The sequence below is a fragment of the Syngnathus typhle genome, linkage group LG2 (assembly GCF_033458585.1).
Source record: "Syngnathus typhle isolate RoL2023-S1 ecotype Sweden linkage group LG2, RoL_Styp_1.0, whole genome shotgun sequence".
NCBI lineage: Eukaryota > Metazoa > Chordata > Actinopteri > Syngnathiformes > Syngnathidae > Syngnathus > Syngnathus typhle.
The window spans coordinates 11,880,975-11,902,630 of NC_083739.1; the positions used below are offsets into that span (position 1 = coordinate 11,880,975).

Here is a 21,656-nt window from a genome sequence, read left to right on the forward strand (position 1 = left end):
GACCAAACACAGAGAACACGAGCTATTTGTAATAACCTCAGTAACTGTTATATCTATTTTCAATTGGCATTAAATGGTCAAATGGCCACCTCCTAAGATCTATTTTTCCACCAAATTCATGTTCTGCAAATGCAATAATAAAAATGGCATGTATGACTTGTGGGGGCGCATAGAACATTTTATTATAAAGAAAATGTTTGTGTTGATTATTCCTTTTCCCAGGATCATTTTCAGATGGAGCAGAGAGCCATGCTTTTCTCTTGGCCAGGCCCGCACAATAATGTAATATTTCTGAATATAAAAGCTCATACTATCATGACCCAAACAGATAAAACTCAAGTTTTCATACATTTATTGATATTTGTTTCTTCCATAGTGTCTTGAAAAGGTTTAGGGAAATTGTATCAAGCAAACGTGTCGCAAGGGAATCAAAAGTCATCGATGTCCATTGAATGCAACACAGAATCCAATAAAAATATGCAAATAAATGCAATAGTGGTTTTTTTCTTGCATAAAATTACAGATTACAAAAACATAAATGAAAACTTGTTAATTGATCCTGAAGTGGCGCAGAGAATACAGAATGAGTACAACATTACAGACTGTAGTACAGTCACTGTACAGTGCTGAGCTCCAGCATAACAAAATTACTTAAGAGAAAATCAACCCCAACATTTTCTTTGTAATAATATGTTGTGTGCAGCCCAACTAGTTGAAACACATTGCTCTGAGTAATATTTCATCAGGCAAAATTCACCAGTTTTTATCCATCTCAGGGGTGGTGACCATTTTGCCCAGCCAAGTCTCAGGACACAACCAATCACAGCTCACCAGTTTTTTTAAGATGAGCTGTGATTGGTTGTGACCTGAGAACCTGGCAACCCATATTTCATGGAATCAGAATAACTAATGGGGGCACATAAAACATATTAATGTAAAGACAATTTTGGGGTTCCCCCTTTAAAGAAACACACAAACAAACATACTGTAGAACCACCCATTCAAACATTAAGCAATGTGACCAGTAGAAGCACAAACAATATTCAGCGTGTTTGGAAGGGGGTTTGGTATTCTTTGTCGTTCTTTTTTTTTTCTTCTCATTTCCAGTACAGTTCCAAGAAGCACAAAGTCTTCTGGTTGTGATTCAATCAAACATGAAGTCAAGTGACACTGAGACAAGAGACTGAATTAAAAATTGATTGAAAATTGAAATAGATTGAATAATAAAAAAAAAAGAGATTCATGGTGCGATTGTGTGGAAAGTCCCAATTTTCTCAACCAGTCAAACGAGCTCGATTGTTGGTGCCCCTGGGATGGAGAACGAAGGATTGTCATTTGTTTTTCCACTTCAAACAGGGGCGGGGGCAAGGTTGATGATTGTGACTAATCGTAAGTGCAAAGGAGATTGACATATTCAAAATATGATTGAGGGTTAAAAACAAAAAAGGAGAAGCATGACTAGCATCTAAAAGCGACATCCTATTGCACAATTAAACTTATGCGATGGTACAGAACGCAGATAGTCCACGACGACAGGTCTCGCATACAAAAATCAAATAAAAAATTACAAATAAAACATCGCTCTGCCTTTTAAGACCATTTCTTCTTTTCAAGAGGGTCTTTGTGCTTGAACGAAAACAAACAAGAGCACATGATTGAATTCCGTGCGGTGGCGCCGTCACGACGAGCAGGGCAGGACCAAACGCCGATCTCATCGGCTCAAAGTGCACGTAGGGAGGAAAGAAAACAACACTCGGATGCTTGTGAGGAACGGCTAGAACAGGACAGACGAGCGGGAGAGAATGCTGCATAGCTTGGATTGCGTTTAAAGCAAATGATGTTCATCGGAAAAGACGCAGCAAGAAAACCTAATTAGTGTACTGTACATGGGACTCGACTCTTAGTGTACTATTCCACGTAGCTTCTTCTTGCTGATTCAGACCCCACCCCTCCCCCGTCCCCCAAAAACTTTGTGTGTTTGTTCAGTCTTCAACAGCTGGTGGCCGTGCACTCACACCAGAGTGTCGCTACGCTCGCCAACCATGTCTCCACCTCGCAAGTAAATGGCTGAAGTGGACTTGGGCCGGTTGTGGCTGTGGCCTTGGCCCCGGCCGGACCCGCTGTTGTTGTTGTTGTTGACCTCGAGCCCCCTCGCGTCCGTGGAGATGACCCAAGTGGTGGGCCGCCATTTCTTCAGGGAATATGGCGTCTTGACTCGTTTCTTGATCTTATCGCCGGTGCCCAGCCCTAAGCTGTCACCTGCAAACAGAAATGACACTTTTGAAATGAACACTTTTATTACTGGCCTCATGTGAAGGTGGTTTGTTCGTGTCTGATAATTGAACTGGTGAATTTACTTGTTTATGTACCATGGGCTGATTATTGTGTGCATGCTATAGATGTGTGCTGTTGATGCTTTATGATCTTCTCTAGCCTGAGCGTTAGTAAGGGAACCAATTATCAGAGAAAAGTCCAAACCACAAATGTGGGAAGCGAAACAAAAGTCGTTAAAGGGCAAAATCATGCAAAATCAACTTTTGGGAGGTTTTAGCCATGTTAAAATGCCAAGTCCTCAGCCAAAGTAGTGTGTGTCTCCATTCACCCATCTCTGAGGATTTCTGCTCATTTCCTGCTCTCTAAGCACCAGCTCCAGCCAAACCAAGAAAACGACCGGGTCCTCAATCTTTTAAGATTGGCAACTGTGATGTCATTTTCATTTTTAAATATGGACAGCTACTCATGTACACAAAAAAGTGGAAGTGTGACCCGGTGTCTCACCTAATGAAGCCAGGTCCTGTGTGGTGAAGGACAGGTCCAAGGAGTTTGGTCTCTCTGGTCTGCGAACTCTGGGCTGCCTAAGCAGGGACTCTTCTCGCATGGTGACCGTCACCGGGAGGTCCGGGGCACCGGAAGCGAGTCCCGCGCTATCTGTCGGGGGCCCCGTCGGAGCCCCGCTTCCTCCTTCCATGTCCTCGTCTCCGCCTCCTTCGCTTTCGCCTCCGCTCTCATCGTGGCCAGTGTTGCTGTTGTTGTTGTTGGTATTGGGTCGAGCCGAGCGCAGCGCGGCCACGCTCGAAGACGCGTCCCTGGGATCCGGCTGCTCACGGCTTAGAAGCGGCTCGTGTTCGTCGGGGCTGGCCGTGATGATGCCCAGGCTGAGTCGACTGTCATCGGACTGTAACACTCCGTTTCCGTTGGGAACGCCGGATCCTACGAATCCTGCATTTCCGCCAATGGCCGCAGAAGAAACAAGCCCGCTGTTGTGACCGTTGATGGCGCAATTAATGCTGCCGTTAGCGTGCACGTCCCGTAGGGCAGGTATATTATTTATGCCCGTGCCCCGATGAGCTTCTGTATCCACGTTTGGGCCCGTTACCGCACCGCCGTTAATCTTTGATCCCTCCACCTGCCGAAGGTTGGACTTTCCCGATCGTCCAAACTTGAACCTGAGCGAAGAGGACGACGAATCCTTCTTGGCTGGCTTGCTACGCAGGGACAAGCTCGACGGCCTTTTGGGCAAATTCTGCTGCTTAGGCAGAGGGAAAACGGCGGCAGGTATGGGGGCGGATGGTTCGGCCGTACCCGAGGCTTCGCTCGCCATCTTGATGAGAGGGTAGAGCAAGCTGGAACTACCCGGGCTTAGCGGGTCTGGCGAGCAGAACTGCTTTTGCGAGTGTTCCATCAGGTTCTCGTCCGAGCTTTCCTTCAGGTTCTTGTCCACCTCTTTGGGGTCAAGCTTGGTGGTCTCCAAGTCGTCCTGAGTTAGGTGGAGGCAAACGGGGACCGTGTTGCAGCCCGTTGGCCCCTCAGACTCAGAAATGATAGTGGTGGTTGTGGTGGACTCTGAGGGGCTCCCTCTTAGACCCAAGCAAGCCCCACTAGTGCTGCTACCCTCTGGGCTGGGCAGGCGGGCCTGAGCTTGCTGCTGCCGTTCTTGGTTGATGGAGTTCCTGTTCCTCTCCCCGGTCCCACCCCCGATTCGGACACCTGCGGAACTCGTAGTATCGGCCTGCGCGTTTTTGGCCACGCCCTCATGCTCTTCAATATAAGTGGAGGAGTGATCAGCATATGGGCCAGACTTGGGTGTCACGCGGTTTCTAGATGGAAACGGCGGGAAAGTATTTCTGGTTTTAAAGAGCAGGCAGGCAGACAGGCATTTCATTGAGAGGAGAACCTTAATTAAGATTTTTACCTCTCATTGTGCAGAGTGGTAGACATAGGGTTGAGCTTGGGGCTGACGGATTTGGAGCGGTCCCAAATGAGGAGCAGCTCGGCCACCCGTTCATCGGCACACTGGGCTGTGAGGCGGGCTTCCGCGTCCTGGTCCCAGCAGTCTTCCATTGTCTCTTTCAGAGAGCGAACAGCCTGCCAGAGAAGAGATGAGTCGCATTGTAATTGCCAGAATACTCATCGTTCTCAAACTGGCTTTAGAGTCCGCAAAATATTTTGCAAATACTTCCTTTCCTATTTATCCTGTGTCTCACTGGCATCAAACCTTTTACTTGAATGATTTTTTTTTGTTTTCAATTTTTTGATATACTCCTATTTGTGTTTCCGACTCAGACGTTCCATACGCACATACCAAGCTGTTTTCTTTCCAGGCCTCTGGAAATTTGGGCCGCTGTTTCTCCCTTGACACCAGCACTTGCATGTCCTCGAACGTCGGGTGGTTCCCGACCTCTGCCTGGAAGGCCATCTGGTACTCTGGTACAGATTCGCCTAAAGGTGGTAAGGTCAGGAGGAAAGATGTGCAATTTAGGGGCTGTTTTTTTATGCTCATACTATATAAAAAAAATGCATCTGTACATGAGTGAAGTCTTACCGGGGAAAATGTCTGTACATCTCATGAAAGTCTCCCAGTAGACCAGGCCCAGAGCATACATGTCCACCTGTTTCAGCGCAGACTCACAATCCCTCAGATTGACTGCTCCTTCCAGCACCTCTGGGGCCATGTAGCGGATAGTGCCCACCTACAAGGCGGTTAAGAATGAGAGAAAACAAAATGAGTCCTTATTGCTATACTCCACTACCATCTCTTTCATTAAATTCTCCTTCGAGTACCTGTAACTAACTAGGAGTCTGCTCTCACCTCACTGATAGCAGCGTTATCTTCCTCGCCGTGGCGTGTTGGCCTGTTACCCGTCAGCTTCATGGACAGCCCAAAATCGATGATTACACAAGTGCCGTCGGCCTTAACGAGAATATTCCGACTGTTCAGGTCCCTGTGGGACACTGCTGGCTTGTACATGTCTTTGAAAGAAGGAAAGAAGAAATGCGATATAAAATTCCAGACAATGCCGTGGCGGTTAGGCTGTTTCTATAGTTCACTGGGTTGGATAATAGTGACCGATTAGAACAAAATACAATATAGATCACCACTTGAAAAATGAACAGGTTTGGCACCATTAGTTAGTAAACGCACGGTGGTACCTTGCCCTAACTTGAGAGGTTCCGTATTGAACCACAAAGCTTCAAACAAATCCTCTCATATCGCTTCCTCTTGACATTCTATCGAAACAAAATGTACAAGCTGCTAAAAAAGAAAAATCGATAAAAATTAGATTTATTAATATGGTCATACTGCCTAATATCCCCTGCCTGAGCAATCTTACTGACTAGAAATACTGAATCCATTTTCCTGATCGCAGCTCCACCAACAGCGGGCAACTCGTCCTTCCTTTCTACTTTTCGCCTGTCACTTGCTGTCCCGGCTTGTAAGCCTCGCTGACACTGTGATGAGCACCCCTGCTGATTCCGAAGAATGAGGAGGGCCAAAGGAGTTGCAGCTCTGTTTAGCTGTCACTTCTGCCTACCAAGAATGATTTCACTAAGCCTGGGGAATATTCACATCAGCTCACTTCAACCTTCTCTCCAATTTTCCTTGAATCTATAATTAGGCCCGGGTACACGGAGCTGTACTGTGCAGGCAGGAAGACAGGAATTTCCAAATAAGTCAAATAAAACTGGCTAAAAGAGAAAAAAAAATCTTGCTCTAAAATGCTCGTAGGTCTAAAAACCTGTGGGTGTGATTTTTCTGCCAGCTCACCTCCTTTGAAGAGTTGCGTGTGCATGTATGCCAATCCACGAGTGACAGAGTGAGCAAGCCTGCATGTGTTGACCCAGTCGTTGGTCTGAATACTCAGGTAGCGGCTTAGAGATCCCTAGGGTAAAAGACAGAAAAAAAGAAGCACCGATGGGAAACTGATGAGGCGGAAAAAGTCAATTCAATCGTAAGTATAGCACTTAAGCTTTGACAAAACGAGATGTGACGTGCGGAGGGGATTGCTGAGTCTGTGCCGCCACTTCAAAACAAGTGACAAGCTGCTTCACCACATCCAAGTGATGACACAGGTTGTTTATCAGAGCAAATAATTCAGCTTTTATTATACTTCGACTTTTTAATGGTAGCTCTTAAAACCCTCAATGTCATGTTTTAGTTCTATTTGATCATGAACTGCTTCCTTCTTAAGGCTCACTGAGCAGCGAAGTAACCTTCGTGATGGTTCGCTCATGGCCTGAATGTTGATTTTTTTATGGCAAAGTCCTTTCAAAGTCGCAAACTGTCGCAAAGACGTAATTAATAGTGTCAACTGTTTTTCTTTTGTCAAGAAAAACTGTGTACAACTATTTGCAACCTTTTAGAATCCCTGACAAAATAGCAACATTAGCTACGTGCGCAAACTCTGGCAGTTGATTGAGATGCACACTTTGTCATTTCCTTACAATACTTTCCATGACCAAGAGGTGGCTTTGGGTTGTCTTCATAGAAAAAGGTACGTATATACAAACAACAGTGACTAAACTAGTCACTTCACTTACATGTGGGTAGTAATCCATGATCAGCAGGTACTCGGTGCGCCCCTCTGGGCCCGTGCGCTCATCAGCGCCCACAAAGCGGGCGATGTTGTCATGCTCCAGTAGTGGCAGCCGGTAGATGGAGCATTCATTTTGAAAGTTCTGTCGGTTGGCGGCTGTGAAGACCTTAACGGCGACAGGTCGTTCATCGAGGGAGCCGCAATAGACAGTGCCGTATCGACCCCGGCCGATCAGCTAAAAAAAAAAAAAAGGGAAGGGAAGGGGGTGGGTGGTTTAATGGAAGGAATTCAATTCATGCCTCAAAAGCTGTCTGCCTTATTCCATGAATTGGATGGGGGACTGTGCACCACAGCATGACTGCTAAAATTACACATAACAAATATTCAAATTCAAATCAGAGGTATCTGCCTCCTGGGCTTCTTTTATTGGTGGTGAAGTGAAGTTGGTGAAAAAAAATGGACAACGGTGCATTTCAGAGTGAGAATTGGATAATAGTGAGCCATCCATAGTCATATAAAAGTCATATCATTTGAATATGCTGTCGTTTCTTATGTGCATTCAGTTACTGGTGCTGTTTTCACCTCATCAGTTTGATAACAAGCATGCCTAGACTTGAAGCTTGAGGTGGTGTTGTCATTTTGTAAGCGTGTTTATCATTGTGGGTGGTAGTTCCAAGTTAATTTTTTGGAAGAAGTAAAAGGCGAAAACCATTCCTCTGGAGTCTGGAAAATGAACAATGGTGATTCCTCCTGTTCTTAAATATATATACGTATATATCCATATATATATATATATATACATATATATGTACATATATACGTACATATAAATATATCTGATTGGTACCTCTTATGGCCAGTGGGTACTTTTGTTTTATTTGATTTAATTATTTTAATTCATTTATTGTGTGTTCTACAGGGTGTCTTGACACCAAGGTAAAAATACAACTTCAAACATCTTGATCCTTGTGTGGCTAGGTGGTTCTGATAATGGATAGATGGATCTCCTTATACTTAATGAAACAAATCATTAAATTTGTTTAATACATTTTTATTGTGTTTAATCCATAAAGAAAATTTGCTAATTTTCCTGACACGTTACAGAATCACAATTTATGTCAATTTGAAGCAATGTTCTGTTTTTGAATAATCGTCAACATTGGATGAGTTAAAAAAAATTGTTAGTTGTAGCTTCAAAAGTGCAAATTCGACACCTAATTTGTGATCGGTATTGGCATTGGTATCAAATCAACAGCATAAAACCCGGATCAGAACACCACAAGAACTACCGTACTTAAACTGTGTTTATTATGGATGCCCCCCACGCAATTAATTCTGCCAAAATGTTCAAACTGAGGAGTGTGGTGAAACTGAACAGCCTTGTAAATTGTCCCACTATGTGTTATATACAATAAGTGGCATGCTTTCTCTGTAGAACAAAAAACGGATGCTATTTCAGAAACAGACCTCGAGAAGCTTGAGATTATCCAGGTCCAAAGAGCTCTCAGAGGCAGCAGCTTCCATCATATTCAGATTGTGAAGACCTTGCTTACTATTTCCTGGGAAAAAACAAACAAAAAAAAAAAACATGCACACACAAAGTACTTTAAAGTAGGTCCTCTCAGATTCCATTTAATACAGTGATTACGGCTCCACCAAAGCATTTAACAAACTTAGCTACTGAATGTGGTCTGTTCTTGCTCTCAGTGTGGCGCCATGGAAACTCACCATGCATCATGCGGTAACCAAAGAAAGCAGCTCCCACGATGACGGCCAACACAAAGACGGTTGCCAGGGCAATGTTTATTGTCTCTTCATAGCGCGGGTCTGTGCGGATAACGGTTTAAAAATATTGAGCAGATAGAAAATGGCCACAACAAACCTACACAAATATATATCTGTATACAGCGCTTTTTGTTGGAGGACCTGCGGTTAAAACCAAGCTCTAACACTGAGTAGCACACTCTAGAATGCCTTGATTGTTTTGAAATTTCATTGGACCCTGTATTTAAGACACTCTGTGCCAGAGGCAACCAAGCAGCCCCAGAACAAAACCAAGCCTTATAAAATTGATTTGCAAAATCAATAATGGATTGTAGAGGAGTGTAGTAATGGTAACATTACCTTTTTTTTTTTAGCACAAGTAATAATGCATAAAATTGGGGCTTGGTATACTGTATAAATGTCTCACTGAATATCACAAGTTATAAAAAAAATCATATATTTCACTTGACATAGAGCACATTTATATTTTTGGTAACTAAAGAAATACGCGACCAAGACGAGTAATTAAAGGCATTCGATGATATGAATGGCGAGTTAAAGTTAAATAAAGCCGTTACCTCAATAGTGGCAAGAATGAAAAGAAGTGCAAAAAAATGATTACAAATTAAAACATGAGGTAAGAATGAATAAAAGTACAGAAAAACGCTTACAAATTAATACATGTTTTATAAACCAACATGCTGAAATCATTCATTCTGACTTCCTCCCATGTTTGCCTTGTCACCTGTCTGCTAAGTAGAACAGTCACCAAAGCACCCGCAGACTGATAACACAGACAGACGCCTTGCATTCCAAGGAATGCGGAGTGGCAACATAAATGGCAGCGTGAGTGCGTGTATGTATGTGCTCCGCCTCCTCAGACAGAACACACACTACATTTTATTCACTGCTCGATTAAGAGGAAGGAACAATTGACTATACAGCTGCTTGCCGAGCTTGTTAACGTTCCAAAGTATGAAGACTTCAATGCTGAACTGTTAGTGTGTCTGTGTGTGTGTGTGTGTGTGTGTGCATACAGATTGGCTGTGCAGTGGTGGGAGTGGGAGTCGTCAAGTCTTCTGTGAAATTGACATTGCACATGTCAGTGCCGCAACAGCAGAAGTGGTAGGTCCCGTTCTGGGTCTGAGGCGAAAGATTGTTCACCACGCAGCGGTCATCGCGACATCCTTGGTGGTCTCCAAGGTGGGACCAACAACCTGGTTGGGGTAGACAATGACACAGATGTGGCAATATTACAAGGGGAGAATTTAAATCAAAGTGCCTGATTCTTAGGTTTACATATGTGTGCGTGCTTTATTTCATACATTGTAACTTGTGCCGCATGTTCTACCTTGTTTGACTAATCGGACTTCGCCCGGTGGACTTTTCTCCCACAAGCCGAAGCAATGGCTGCCCTTGGCACATCGGATGGTGGTATTCTCGGGCGAGACCCGACCCTCGCCCCCGGCCAATCGCTCCACCTCCGACTGCTGCTGCTGGTCAATGAAGGCACACTCTCGCTCTTCGCCCTGTGCCGCTAAAAAGAGAGACGAGATCATCATAAATCCTATTCAAAAGCGCACTGCTTTTGCCGAGCATCTAATAAGCAGTAGTGTGTTTTTATCGTTCGCCCACACCGCTACGTGTTACAAAATAAACAAGACCGTGGACGCCGATAACATTATTCAGCACACAGTAAGTTTTATACTAACGCTATTTAAAAGTATGCTGAAAATAGCTCTTCAGGGTTACAAGCAAATGTATAACTGTTACCCATCCAGACATCAGACATTTCAACTCGGAGTTGCTCGACTCACCCCCCACCCCCGCAAAAGTGCGCTTCTCTATTTTCAGTCAAAAATCGATGCAAATGTCAATTAAATTCTGTCCTAAAGGTCAGAACCCATATGGAAGCGCTCACACAGAAAGGACATCACAATCCAGCATGCTTGCAAGTGTAAACTCACAGGCGACACTAATCACAGACGTCAAACAGGCGTCATTCCATTGCTTACGCAAATATTAAAAACAACAACTAAAATATTCAAAACAGATGTAATGAGGTGCCAAACGCTTATTTCACTGGTGCAATACATTATTATTCATATTTTGTAAACAGCACATTGCAGTGCTTCGGCGTGTGATGTTAGACAATCATATTTATTTCATAGTGGCACTTCAATTGGTAAAATCTGTTCATTTGTCGATTCCTTATTCCCAAATGGCCAAATTTTCTTCTAACGCCATATACAGTAACCAAAGACAAAAATCCTTCCTTCCATGAATCAATTTCCTTGACGACGCTTCAAAATTCCTGGAAATGTCCTGCTGAAGGGAGGGCTGGCGGACATCAGGATACATGCTGCAATGGAGGAAATATATAGGGACAATGGAAGGAAGTGACAACACCCGAGACAGTCAAACAAACACACGGACATTGTTGGCTGCTAGTGGTTTGACAAGAATTCAAAAGTTTCACCTATCCTTTGCACTAATTGGTTTTATTCCCGTCTCTTTTGGAATGTTAAAAAAATCATCTACTGTCATCATCTACTCTCCTGTACAGTACCGTGACCCGAGTCTCGAAATAAGCGGATTCTCATCACAGCTGCGAGTCGAATTTCGCATTGTGTTCCTAACCAAGCACATTAACATGCAACACGGCAAATGGGCGTTTATGTCGGAAAATAGATAGAGCTGCCAAATGTTACAAAATCCCTGAAAGCTAACACGGTATGCCCATAATACAATGAGAATTGAAAAAAATCCGAGGGCTTTTTAGATACGTATCTCGGCAGGAGGGGAACGCAGCACCCCCGGGGGGTCGCTCATAACTGATTTGGGGAGGAGAGCCTGGGTTAGGGTAAAAGCCTTTCCACCATACTGAAGCGTATTGCCGCGACGTGCGTATAAAGTGTGTATGATCAATGTGTTGTGCAATACAGATTATTCTATCGATGGATTTCGCACTTCCACATTACAAAAACTTCTATTCGAATTATTGTCCAAGTTATCATAGATCCAGAAACGCACAGCCTTGCAGCTTGTATTAAGTCACAGGCGAGGTGCTCAAGTGAAATATTTTTCTCATATTTATTGCCCTTTTTTTTTTCTAAAGAAGAAATAATAAGTTTAAGGTTAAAGTATGTTTAAAATTGCCACTCTGAAAGTGTTTCTGAAGAGTCAAATGTTGATCAGCTACAAAAAGAAACCAATTGGTTGTGCATTATTAAATTAATTGTAGTGAGCAAAAATATACCAGTAGTTTCCGAATACACAATTATTTGAGATCATTTTCAGTACGTGGTTCGAATGTTGAAAAATTTGACAGCTGCAGCCCTAAAACTCAACCGCCCAATTCGATCCTTGAATAAAAAACAAAGCAAATAAACAGAAAAGCTCAAACTATAGCTGTGACCTTTTTGCAATTTCAACTTCAAGCGCATTTCTGCAGGTCATTGGTTGTTGTTGCTGCTGCTTTGACAAAATTCTTTCAATCTCTTGGGGACATTTCTGGTTGGCGGCCAATCCCAATGTTTATCTCTGATTGGCCATGGCAGCCTCTCCTCCCGGTCGTGCTCTGCGGAGCTTGAGCCCAGCTTCCACTGCTGTACTGGCAAACCCGGTCAAGCGTGACACGTGAGAGAGAAAGGCAAAGTCATATCAAAAGGCTGTGTGTGGCTCTCTTTCCAAGCTTGTTCATTGGACGATGACTGGCACTTAGTGGGCACCCCTTGGCCCAGATATTTGTTCAAACTCACCCCCTCCATCTCTCCCCCACTCTAGCCCAGTAACCCTCCTCCCCGGAGCTGGTGTTCCCGCCCTCCCCCACAAACAACCCCCCTTCCGCTCAGCCTCATTGGTGAATAACAACAAATCTAATCTGACCTTATTTGCCAAGGCCCAGAGGAGTCATGCAAGACAGAGCCGTTAGAATACTACAGGGTGTCCTTAAAGTCTGGACACATGGGCACTTGACGGCAATGTGGAGTTATTGGACTGAATTCACGGGAAGCTTGCAAAACGCAGCAATCGTGTCAGAAATCCTACTGAGGAGATTTGCAATTAAATCCTTTATAAGGATCCGTACGTATCTATGGAACTCCAATTAAAGAAAGTAAAGACAGTATTTTGGGTGATTACTCTTACCACTTGGATCTGACGTTCCTATTATTGCGGAAAGTCAAGCTATTTATTGATCAGCGCTAATCTACCTGCTGCAGCTTTTATTTGGGTGTGTTCTCGTTGCTGAGGTGGATTCAGGGGCCTTTGCTGACACCCCCGATATTCCAATCTTGTTTAAGGATGGCAGGGATGAAGTGGGGGCAAGTACGTACTTAATCCATGCCATCTGTTGTGTAACGACAACCACCCCCTAAAAGCGCCACCACTACTCAGTCTGTGTCTGTCTGGGTCTGGTACGGTTAGGCTAATCCCAGAGTTGATACTGCCCTCAAATCGGAGGGCCGCAATTACTGACCACAATGCTTTTGTGCCAGAACCTGGCTTCCACCCCCGCTGCCCCAACCACCCTCTGTATTCTAACTTTCACAAATATGTGGTGAAAACAGATGAGTGAGGTGGCGTGCTGTTACACAACAAGGGGATAGTCTCAAATCATTTATGAACAAAGCACATGATGATCGCCGCTGGTCTATCCCAAATGTCTTATAGGGACAATTACAATACGAAAAGGTCATTCAAATGTCAACCAAAAAGTCATTGCATCATACCCGTTCGATTTGAGTCGTACCATGTTGACTCAAATCATAATCCCATGAAGTCAGACCAAATCTAATTTGTCCACTTTCAAATTGAACCGTCCTTCGTTTGGCAGCCCGCACCTCAAAAAAACGCATCAAATCATTTATTGTAGAATACATAGCTAATGGATGATCAAATTAATCGACACCTATTTTAATAATCAAGCCATTGTTTTATTTAAAATGATGTTTGGTATCTAAAATGTTTGATTTCAGATGGTGAAAATAGCTCCGTTAAACACATTTTCAGCAAGCATATGGAGCTCAGCTGATGATTTTGAAATATTCTGCTTTATTTGGACCAGACAATCAAATTAAGTGTGATAAAATGTCTCAGACAGCAATTCATGCTTTTCCTAAAATGCTACTCTTCAAAGGAAACTGCTGAAACTCTGCCCTAGGTCCTTCTTGTGATACTGTATCTTTACTCTTGTTTCAATTATTAAATACTTGAAGAAGAATCTTACAATTGGAGAGGCAGGGAAACGAAAAGGAGGCTTCGGTTACCCTTCTTGTCAAGCGCACATGACTGCCACATGCCGCTGAAAACAAAAGGACATCATGGCTTCCTCAAGTATGAAATAACTTCACCTGATTTTGATTTTCAGCTATTTTTGATTATCTTTGATGGGCTTACTTCCCTTCAATCTCTTCTTAAGGAGGCTCCTAGCTCTACGCATGACTTGGCCAGCCAAAAACCTTCCACTTCTGGTCTTAACAAAGTCCTTTGTGTGTTTTGGGTCATTATCTTGCTGCATGGTAAAAGCTCCCCTAGTCACTCTGGTGCCACCATGTTTTACAACTCCAGATTAATGAGCACGTCTCAGAAGAAGCCATGCAAGCCAAAGCAAAGACATTTTCAAGTTTTACAACTTGGCTTGCCTTGCAGGCATGGTTGGGATCATGAGCAGATGCTTTCTTTTTGAAACCTTTTGCCTTGCAGTCACTCTGTTAAAGGTGAATTTGTCTCTCTTCAGCACATAAAATATTGCCACATCATTTTTTTTTTCCCAAACAGGTTTTGTGGCAGAAGATTCTATCAAGATATCATTTATATAGGTCGATATCGATAAATATGGAGATGCAATACCCTCTCATTGATCGTCCCATTAAACTTCATTTGTTGTTCATGCAATGTCACAAATGAAGTGTTGATCACATATCAATCGTGATATATATTGATAACGGAATTATCGGCAAATTCTATTTTGAGCAAAATATATAAGTATGTTCAGAGAATCAGAGAAGAATAGCAATGTTTAAAATATAGTTTGAGTGAAAGTCGTAACATTTAAGCACATTGGTGCTTTAAAACCATACATGTGCAAATCACAGCATTTCGAAAAGGGCAGTAAAAGCGCCGTCCCAATTGTTCTTCTATGGTGCCCAGAATTGAACAGTTAGCCTTGTATCATTGCGAGGCATTCAAATTTGCTGGAGCGTTTCATTTGAAAAATGAATACCCGTTCAAAATTTGTTAAAACGGCCCACACAGATTTGCATCAACTAAAGACAGATTTTCCTTTTCCTTTCAAGCCTTGCTCGCAGGAGAAAAAGCCATTATCGCACTCCAGTGGTTACTGCTGTTGAAAAGAAGGACGCTGTACATCTGTACTCGTACTCGAAAAACACAACAATATTGATACAACTTTAACGTCACATACAGTCAAGTGTACACTTTCCAGACAAGTCGGCTTGGAGGGCCGTCAGCATTGTAGACGTACGTCAAGGTAAACATGGATGAGAACACGAGCCAAGAAGTGAACCTTTTGTCCAAGAAATGTTCATGTTTTATGTTTCTGAACATTCACTTTCATCACGATTGCCAGAAGGAATGGCACAGCCCGTTTGTTATTCAGAACTCTTTTTCTGCACCATAAAAACACAGTTGCTAAGAAACATGTTGTGACTTACCCCAAAATAAATGGCATAAGATCTTTCTGCCATATCGCATATGATATGCAATCCAAATTAATTTGATAGTTTTTTCAAATTCCATAAGAATAGGTTTTCACATTTGCAATAATGATAAATAGGTTTTGACCCGACCTCTCTTGCGCTTAGAAATTGTCAATACGTTTTACTCTCCTCTTTCCACATCTCACTCATCTCCTCAATATATTTTCTGCTCGGAGGGAAACACAAGCTAAACCAAAACAAACTGTGATATAACCCAAATATTGAATCCAAAAACAAGCATTTTTGGATGCGGGTGCATATCAAAACAGAAACACCAATCCTCAAGTACAAGTCATGGTTTTATCAATGGCTGCCAAGTTTAGTTGACTAATCACGCAGACACATTTATTTATGCATTTGTTTATTTGGAGCTGTATTGTTACCTTGAAAATACCTCATCTCCCATTTTTTCTGCAGGCTATGGGCTTTCCAAAAAAACACAAAAACAAAAAAAACACTGCTTTTGAATGCTGTGATTAACATCGACCGGCAAGAGCACAATAGTCACCTTGCCGGCCACATGTGATCACTGCTTTTAATACCTGTGACATCTCAGCACCCAAAGTAACACACGACATATTTGCCACAAGCATTATTTATTATTTGAATGTTTGGTTAGTTGATTAGTTTTGTTTATTTTGTTTGCTAATATGGGAATTTTTCTGGTAGCGAAGTTGTAATGACAAGACTTTACTAGAGGGTTATACAGAAGGCCGTGTTCAATAAAAACAATAACAATATAAGAATATTTGATTGAAATAAAACATTTTCATCACAATTCCAAGTCAATCACATCATCAAGTGTTAGTACTCAGTGAGCTTACACAAAATTCAGTATATTTATACTCGGTCCAACAAAAGTGCAAGTCACAACATTCTTCTACATTTGATTTTTCAAGGATATTTTATATACTACATGCAATTTGTTTTATTATTACCTGGGCCATTTGGGCTGCAACTAATGACTATTTTAATGATCTGTTGATTAGTTTGTCGATTACTCAACGAATCAGAAAAAAAGATGCGTTTCCATCTTTGCATTAATAAAATAACATTATTTCAAATTGATAGTGCAGATGCAAGTTAAATAGGATGATTAAATCAACTGATTATGGCCCTTCAAACATTGGCCAACTGAACGATAGTTTTACTGTTATCTACTCTAACCATTAAGTGTACACAAGACTTGACTCATTACTTACAAATATGTACCTGAAATATTTATCATGAAATTCGTTAATAAGGTAATTGTATGGACCTGTCATTCAAAACAGCAAATCTTTTTTTCCCCCAAGCAATGCAATGCAAGTTGACCTGGGTGTAACTATATTACACAACTTCTAGTCACTAAAATTAACAGAGCATAACTCAAATCAAACACAACTGTGTTAAACGTTTGATAACTGGTAACACACATATGTATGACCAAAAATACGAATAATTCCAGCACACCAGCGAAGACCGTACCATTAACTATGCTCATTAAAAACAATCTTCCAACACATTCCCTGCATACACTGTTCCTCCATCTCAGCACAGCCCAAGCGAGCATCTTATCATGCTCAAGGTGTCACAGAAGCCTGGCCTCAACCCAATGTCTGGAAAACGGAGGAGGGGGTTGGGGCACAAGTTGGCAGACAAGGCCTGCAGTATGTTTGGCAGTGTTTTTCCAGGCCTTTGTACACAGAACGATTAAAAAAAGAGCCAGTGTGGGTATTTGCTTCAGTGCTCAAGATGAGTTATCTGTGAAGGCTACTAGACAACAATGAGATGAGATCCACCGAACTGTGCAGAAATCCCAGAGAAGGGGGCCGGGAGGCAGGCAGGCAGGCAGATGATATTTTGAAGGGATTCGAGATTGTGGAGACTTCAAACCGGAACCACACTAAGTAATATCAAGTGACGTGTTCGGTGTACACAACACTATAGTACAGTAAATGCATGAAATATTTACAAGACAATAATCTATACGCAACTAAGCCACTTACCAGCCACCGGGGTAAGGAGAAGAGCCAGGCAAAAGCCGAATTTTGCCAGACACTGCATCGTTGTAGTTCGGCCCAAAGGCATGATCGTATTGATCGACTTTGGTTTTTCACTTGGAGCTAATCCACACACTCGATGTACTTTCTGGTCCTCTTCGTTTTGCAGTCACCACATAAATGTTTCTTCCTTCAGTCCTCAGGTCGAAATGCTCTTCCTGGCGTACAGCTATACATTTGATGCTCGCCGTGCCATCAAGAGGAGAGTAAACAACTTAAGTTAACGCCGTTCCGTGATTAATTGCTGCATAAAAACTATGCGCTTGAGATGTCGGGCGTATATAAAACGCAATTGCGAAAACAAGCCATCTATACAAGCTGACATGCTAGCCACTGGACGCCAGTCTCCTGCCGCCGCTGCTGCTGCTGCTGCAAAAAAACTTGGCTCAGGACGAAAAATGTCGCCTAAAACGACGGATAGGCCATTTAATTATCCATGCACCATCCGCTGATGTCCACCCCAGCGTCTGCTCTGCAAACAGGACGTTCCCATGTAATTACACGTTAGCCAATTACTTGGCTAGGTAGCTAAATGTAGTAGAAGCTCCCTAGTAGCCGACTGCTAGCGAGTTCGTCCTCTCCTGCGTCCCAGCTTATTTTTCGGTCTTGAAGGGAAAAAAAATCTTCCAATCGCAGCGACTTTTTAGTCTTTCCACACACGAAAGGAATATCGCTGGAGAGCTCTGCAAACGGAGGTGGGGGAGAACGTATATCTCTGGAGCGGATCTTCCCCGGGGCGGTCGACTGCGCTGGTTCCAGACGCTTTGGAGCTCCGTTAGACAGACAGGCTGGGGCGGATGGGAACGCCTCGTTTATTTGCAGGCTTGTTTGGACCGCTCGTGTCCGGTATCGTGTTGCTGTGGGTTGGCGTCGGGAGGGCGGAGAAGGAGGAGTACAGTAGAACTGAGCCAAAAACGGGTACCGCAGCGCCACTGTGCCGCAGACGGTGCGCATAACACCCTGGAACGAAAGGATGGGAAGGTTCCAGGCTCCATAGCGTCACTAATTGAAAAACAACAACTGTACTTGTATTTTTGCACGAGTTTACTCAAAGTTGGAAGCATGCAATTGCCCCTTAATTATCTCTTGGTATGTGTAGCATTCCGAATTCCTTTCACTGGAAAAAGATCTTGGACAATTCCATGCACCCATGTTTGTGTTCCAATTTGTCTGCGCATCCCTGCTCAAAACAAAATCAATATATAAATTGAGCTGAATTTAATTGTTAATTTGCGCAGACGCACACACGCGCACAAACACACGCATACACGCGCGCACACACGTACGCACGTACACAATTTTTGAAACACTAATTCAATATGTTTTTATATACTTTCAATTATGTTTTTTATTTATAGGCATCAACATTATGAAGTGATCATCAAAACAGAATGTTTATCATTTAGATTCTTATATTCTTAATTATAGGCAGCTTTTAAAAACTTGATATTTTCTCAGTCAGCTTTATGATGACTTTCACTTTATAGCTGTGCATTATCAAGAGTTGATATCTTAAATGTCTTGACCTCATAATGTATTTGAGACCATTTAAATTCAAAGGTCTTTCCATAACTTCTACTGTATTTGACACTTTCCAGCCTCCGTTTGGTACATCTGTAAGTCCTCCAGCAGATGGCAGTGTAAGATTGCATTGAACAGATTGAAAAGTTGTCCGCTGTCCATAGTTGGATGTAGAAACTAATTGGTTAAGAGTCTTTGAGTGCTTCAATAATTGCACGCTGCAGATCCTAAATCAAGCTGTATTACGTAAATATCTAATGCAAATTTATAAACTTTAATTGTTATAAATGTATAAAATTATTCTAATTGACGGGTTTCAAATGTATTGTACTGAGAAATAAATCAACAAGTGCGGCACAGGATTTTAAATGAAGGGTTTGCAACAGAAATACCAAGCATAACAACAAACACGTTTATGCTTAGTGCAAACAAACATCAAATTTGGAGAAGCAATATTTAGGAATTTATACTAAAAAATACACGTCATTTAATGAACTGTATTCATTCATTGTATCCACTGTGCTGTCAGTAGCTGCAACAATATTAAAACAGTTGCAAAATTAAATAATCAAAAAATGCTTCGTTTTTGCCACACAGCACCACTATGTGTGCTAATAGGTTTGTGTTGAGTGGCACAATTGATGTGGGATCATATCTCAGGGTGATATCATGGATACATTCATGGTACATGTTCAGGCTATTTTAAACCTCTCCTTTATCTTCAATGGATGTTATGCTATAAGCACCCAAGGGTCCATCAATCATGTATACTGTACTTGCAACCAGCCAATCATAAATCACCTACGAAAATAATAGGTAGTCTACAAGGTACACCCGAACAGCCACCTTTGCTGTATGATGCAGAACAGCTTATCTGCAGTATATAAAAGGGATATATTTTTAAAAACACCTCTTATTATGGTGGTGAGCTGGCTAGCATGTTGCCTCAGTTTTAAGGTACAGGGTTCTCTTTGTGTGGAGTTTGCATGTTCTCCCCATACCTGCGTGGGAGAACACGCAGGCACGGGGAGAACATGCAAACCCTCAAGAATGCCCTCATGCCATTCTTAAGGGACTGGCTTCCGCACTGTGACAACTAAAGGCCTCGATTCGGCCCGCTGGAAGCACCGATGTTACCCCAGTCAGAAAATATTACCCCAGACTCTCACCATCAAGTATCCTGACAACATGAGCAGGTTTCATTAAGCAGGGGAATTACTCAGCCTACAGGGAGCTAAAAAAAAAAATGCAGAGAATAATGGTCTCCTCCTTCACATTTCTCTGAAGAATGTGTAGTCTGTGCAGCTTCCAAATCGTCGAGGATCACTCTTGTCATGCAAAGTTCATAGAGCCATGTTTTTGTGCAAGTCTAACATGAGGTGTGGCCGAAATCCGTGCCGAGGCAGCTTAGACCAAGTCAGGGTATTTTAGCAATCGAAGTGGCTCTTTTCATTCCCTTTACTATCGGTGCAGGAGAGGCACGCGGACCTTGACACAAGAAGAGAAACTGATAAGACAAAACAAACCAGTCAGAACTGCAAGGAGGGCTCCACAGGTGGATGATGTTAAGCTGGCCTGTGAGATCACAAATCTTTACAGTGGACACTTGACCGGCTTCCACCCTGATCGGTCATGTCCATATGTTTATATTTTTGTCTTGCCGCAGCTTCTGGCTATTCAATGAATAAAAATGACATTATCCTTCTGAAAGCTGTTTTATAATCTTACTTTTCTTATCCCAAGGTAAAATGTTAGTGGTAACAATAAGTAGGTGGCAACAAAAAAAATACATCTTTGGAGGTAATTACCGTAATTTTCGGACTATAAGTCGCGTTTTTTTCCCCATAGTTTGGGTGGGGGGGCGACTTATACTCAGGAGCGACTTATATACATATATATGTTTTTTTTTCCACTTTTTTGGGCATTTTATGGCTGGTGCGACTTATACTCCGGTGCGACTTATAGTCTGAAAATTACGGTTGAAACAGACCTCTGCATATTGTAGCGTCTTGGTGAATCAATCACAGCTCCTACAACCGTACTAAATCCCGGCCGGGGACATTAGCACCACTGAGAGCGCTGACATCATGGCGACGCTGGGAACTCCCCTCTCAAATTGCTTCATCGACACATGTTTTCATGCATTACCTGCTGTAACCGAATTTCTACTACTGCAGCCAAAGAAGGAACTTTGATAACTTGGCACTTTCTGACTGGATGGAGTGATTGTCGGTTCCCAAACATTATATCAACCTGATTGGTAAGTGTGCGCATGTGCATGTTTAAGAGCTTTAACGTCATTCCCGCATGCGAGAGTGAGCATGAAAGTCTCTTGGGAAGGGTGTGGAAAGCTAACACTTCCTAATGGGTTCAAGCTGCGCAAAAAGCAAATGGAGATCATCATTTCCTGCTTTCTCCACTTTTACAAGGAGGATTTATAATTGTCTCAACTAATGTAAACTCCACTTTCCTGTCTGCTAGCATGCACAATTTGTATGTTACAGTGGCAACAATGACCTTCGGAGTGCTGCTCGGATGGTGGTGAAAGTCGCAGGGATGACGTCATGCAGCAGAGGCCTTTTCACAACAGGGTTATTATCATGCACAACTGGCTATGCCATCACTGAAGCTCAACAAAACTGACCTCATACATCATTTGCTATCTGGCAAAAGGAGAATAACAGAACAGTCGAACGATGACGGATGACTCGATAGTCTCACCTCGCTTTATTTATCGGGCACTTCAATGTTTTTAAATCACAGTTATTAGAGTCAATAGCTGAAAAGCTGTG

At 42.6% G+C, this 21,656-nt stretch overlaps 1 protein-coding gene across 1 annotated transcript; it reads right to left on the reverse strand.

Moving 5' to 3' along the window:
* Positions 1 to 335: 335 nt before the first annotated feature.
* bmpr2b (bone morphogenetic protein receptor, type II b (serine/threonine kinase)) lies at positions 336 to 18,218 on the reverse strand. The gene is made up of 13 exons (XM_061298372.1): positions 17,290 to 18,218; positions 9,931 to 10,116; positions 9,617 to 9,796; positions 8,544 to 8,642; positions 8,283 to 8,374; positions 6,820 to 7,050; positions 6,047 to 6,161; positions 5,090 to 5,250; positions 4,823 to 4,970; positions 4,583 to 4,719; positions 4,193 to 4,365; positions 2,779 to 4,097; positions 336 to 2,259 (listed from the first exon to the last, which is right to left on the reverse strand). The coding sequence occupies exons 1-13, from the start codon at positions 17,369 to 17,371 to the stop codon at positions 2,012 to 2,014; spliced, it is 3,171 nt and encodes a 1,056-aa protein (XP_061154356.1). The 5' UTR covers positions 17,372 to 18,218; the 3' UTR covers positions 336 to 2,011.
* Between the last annotated feature and the right edge of the window lie 3,438 nt (positions 18,219 to 21,656).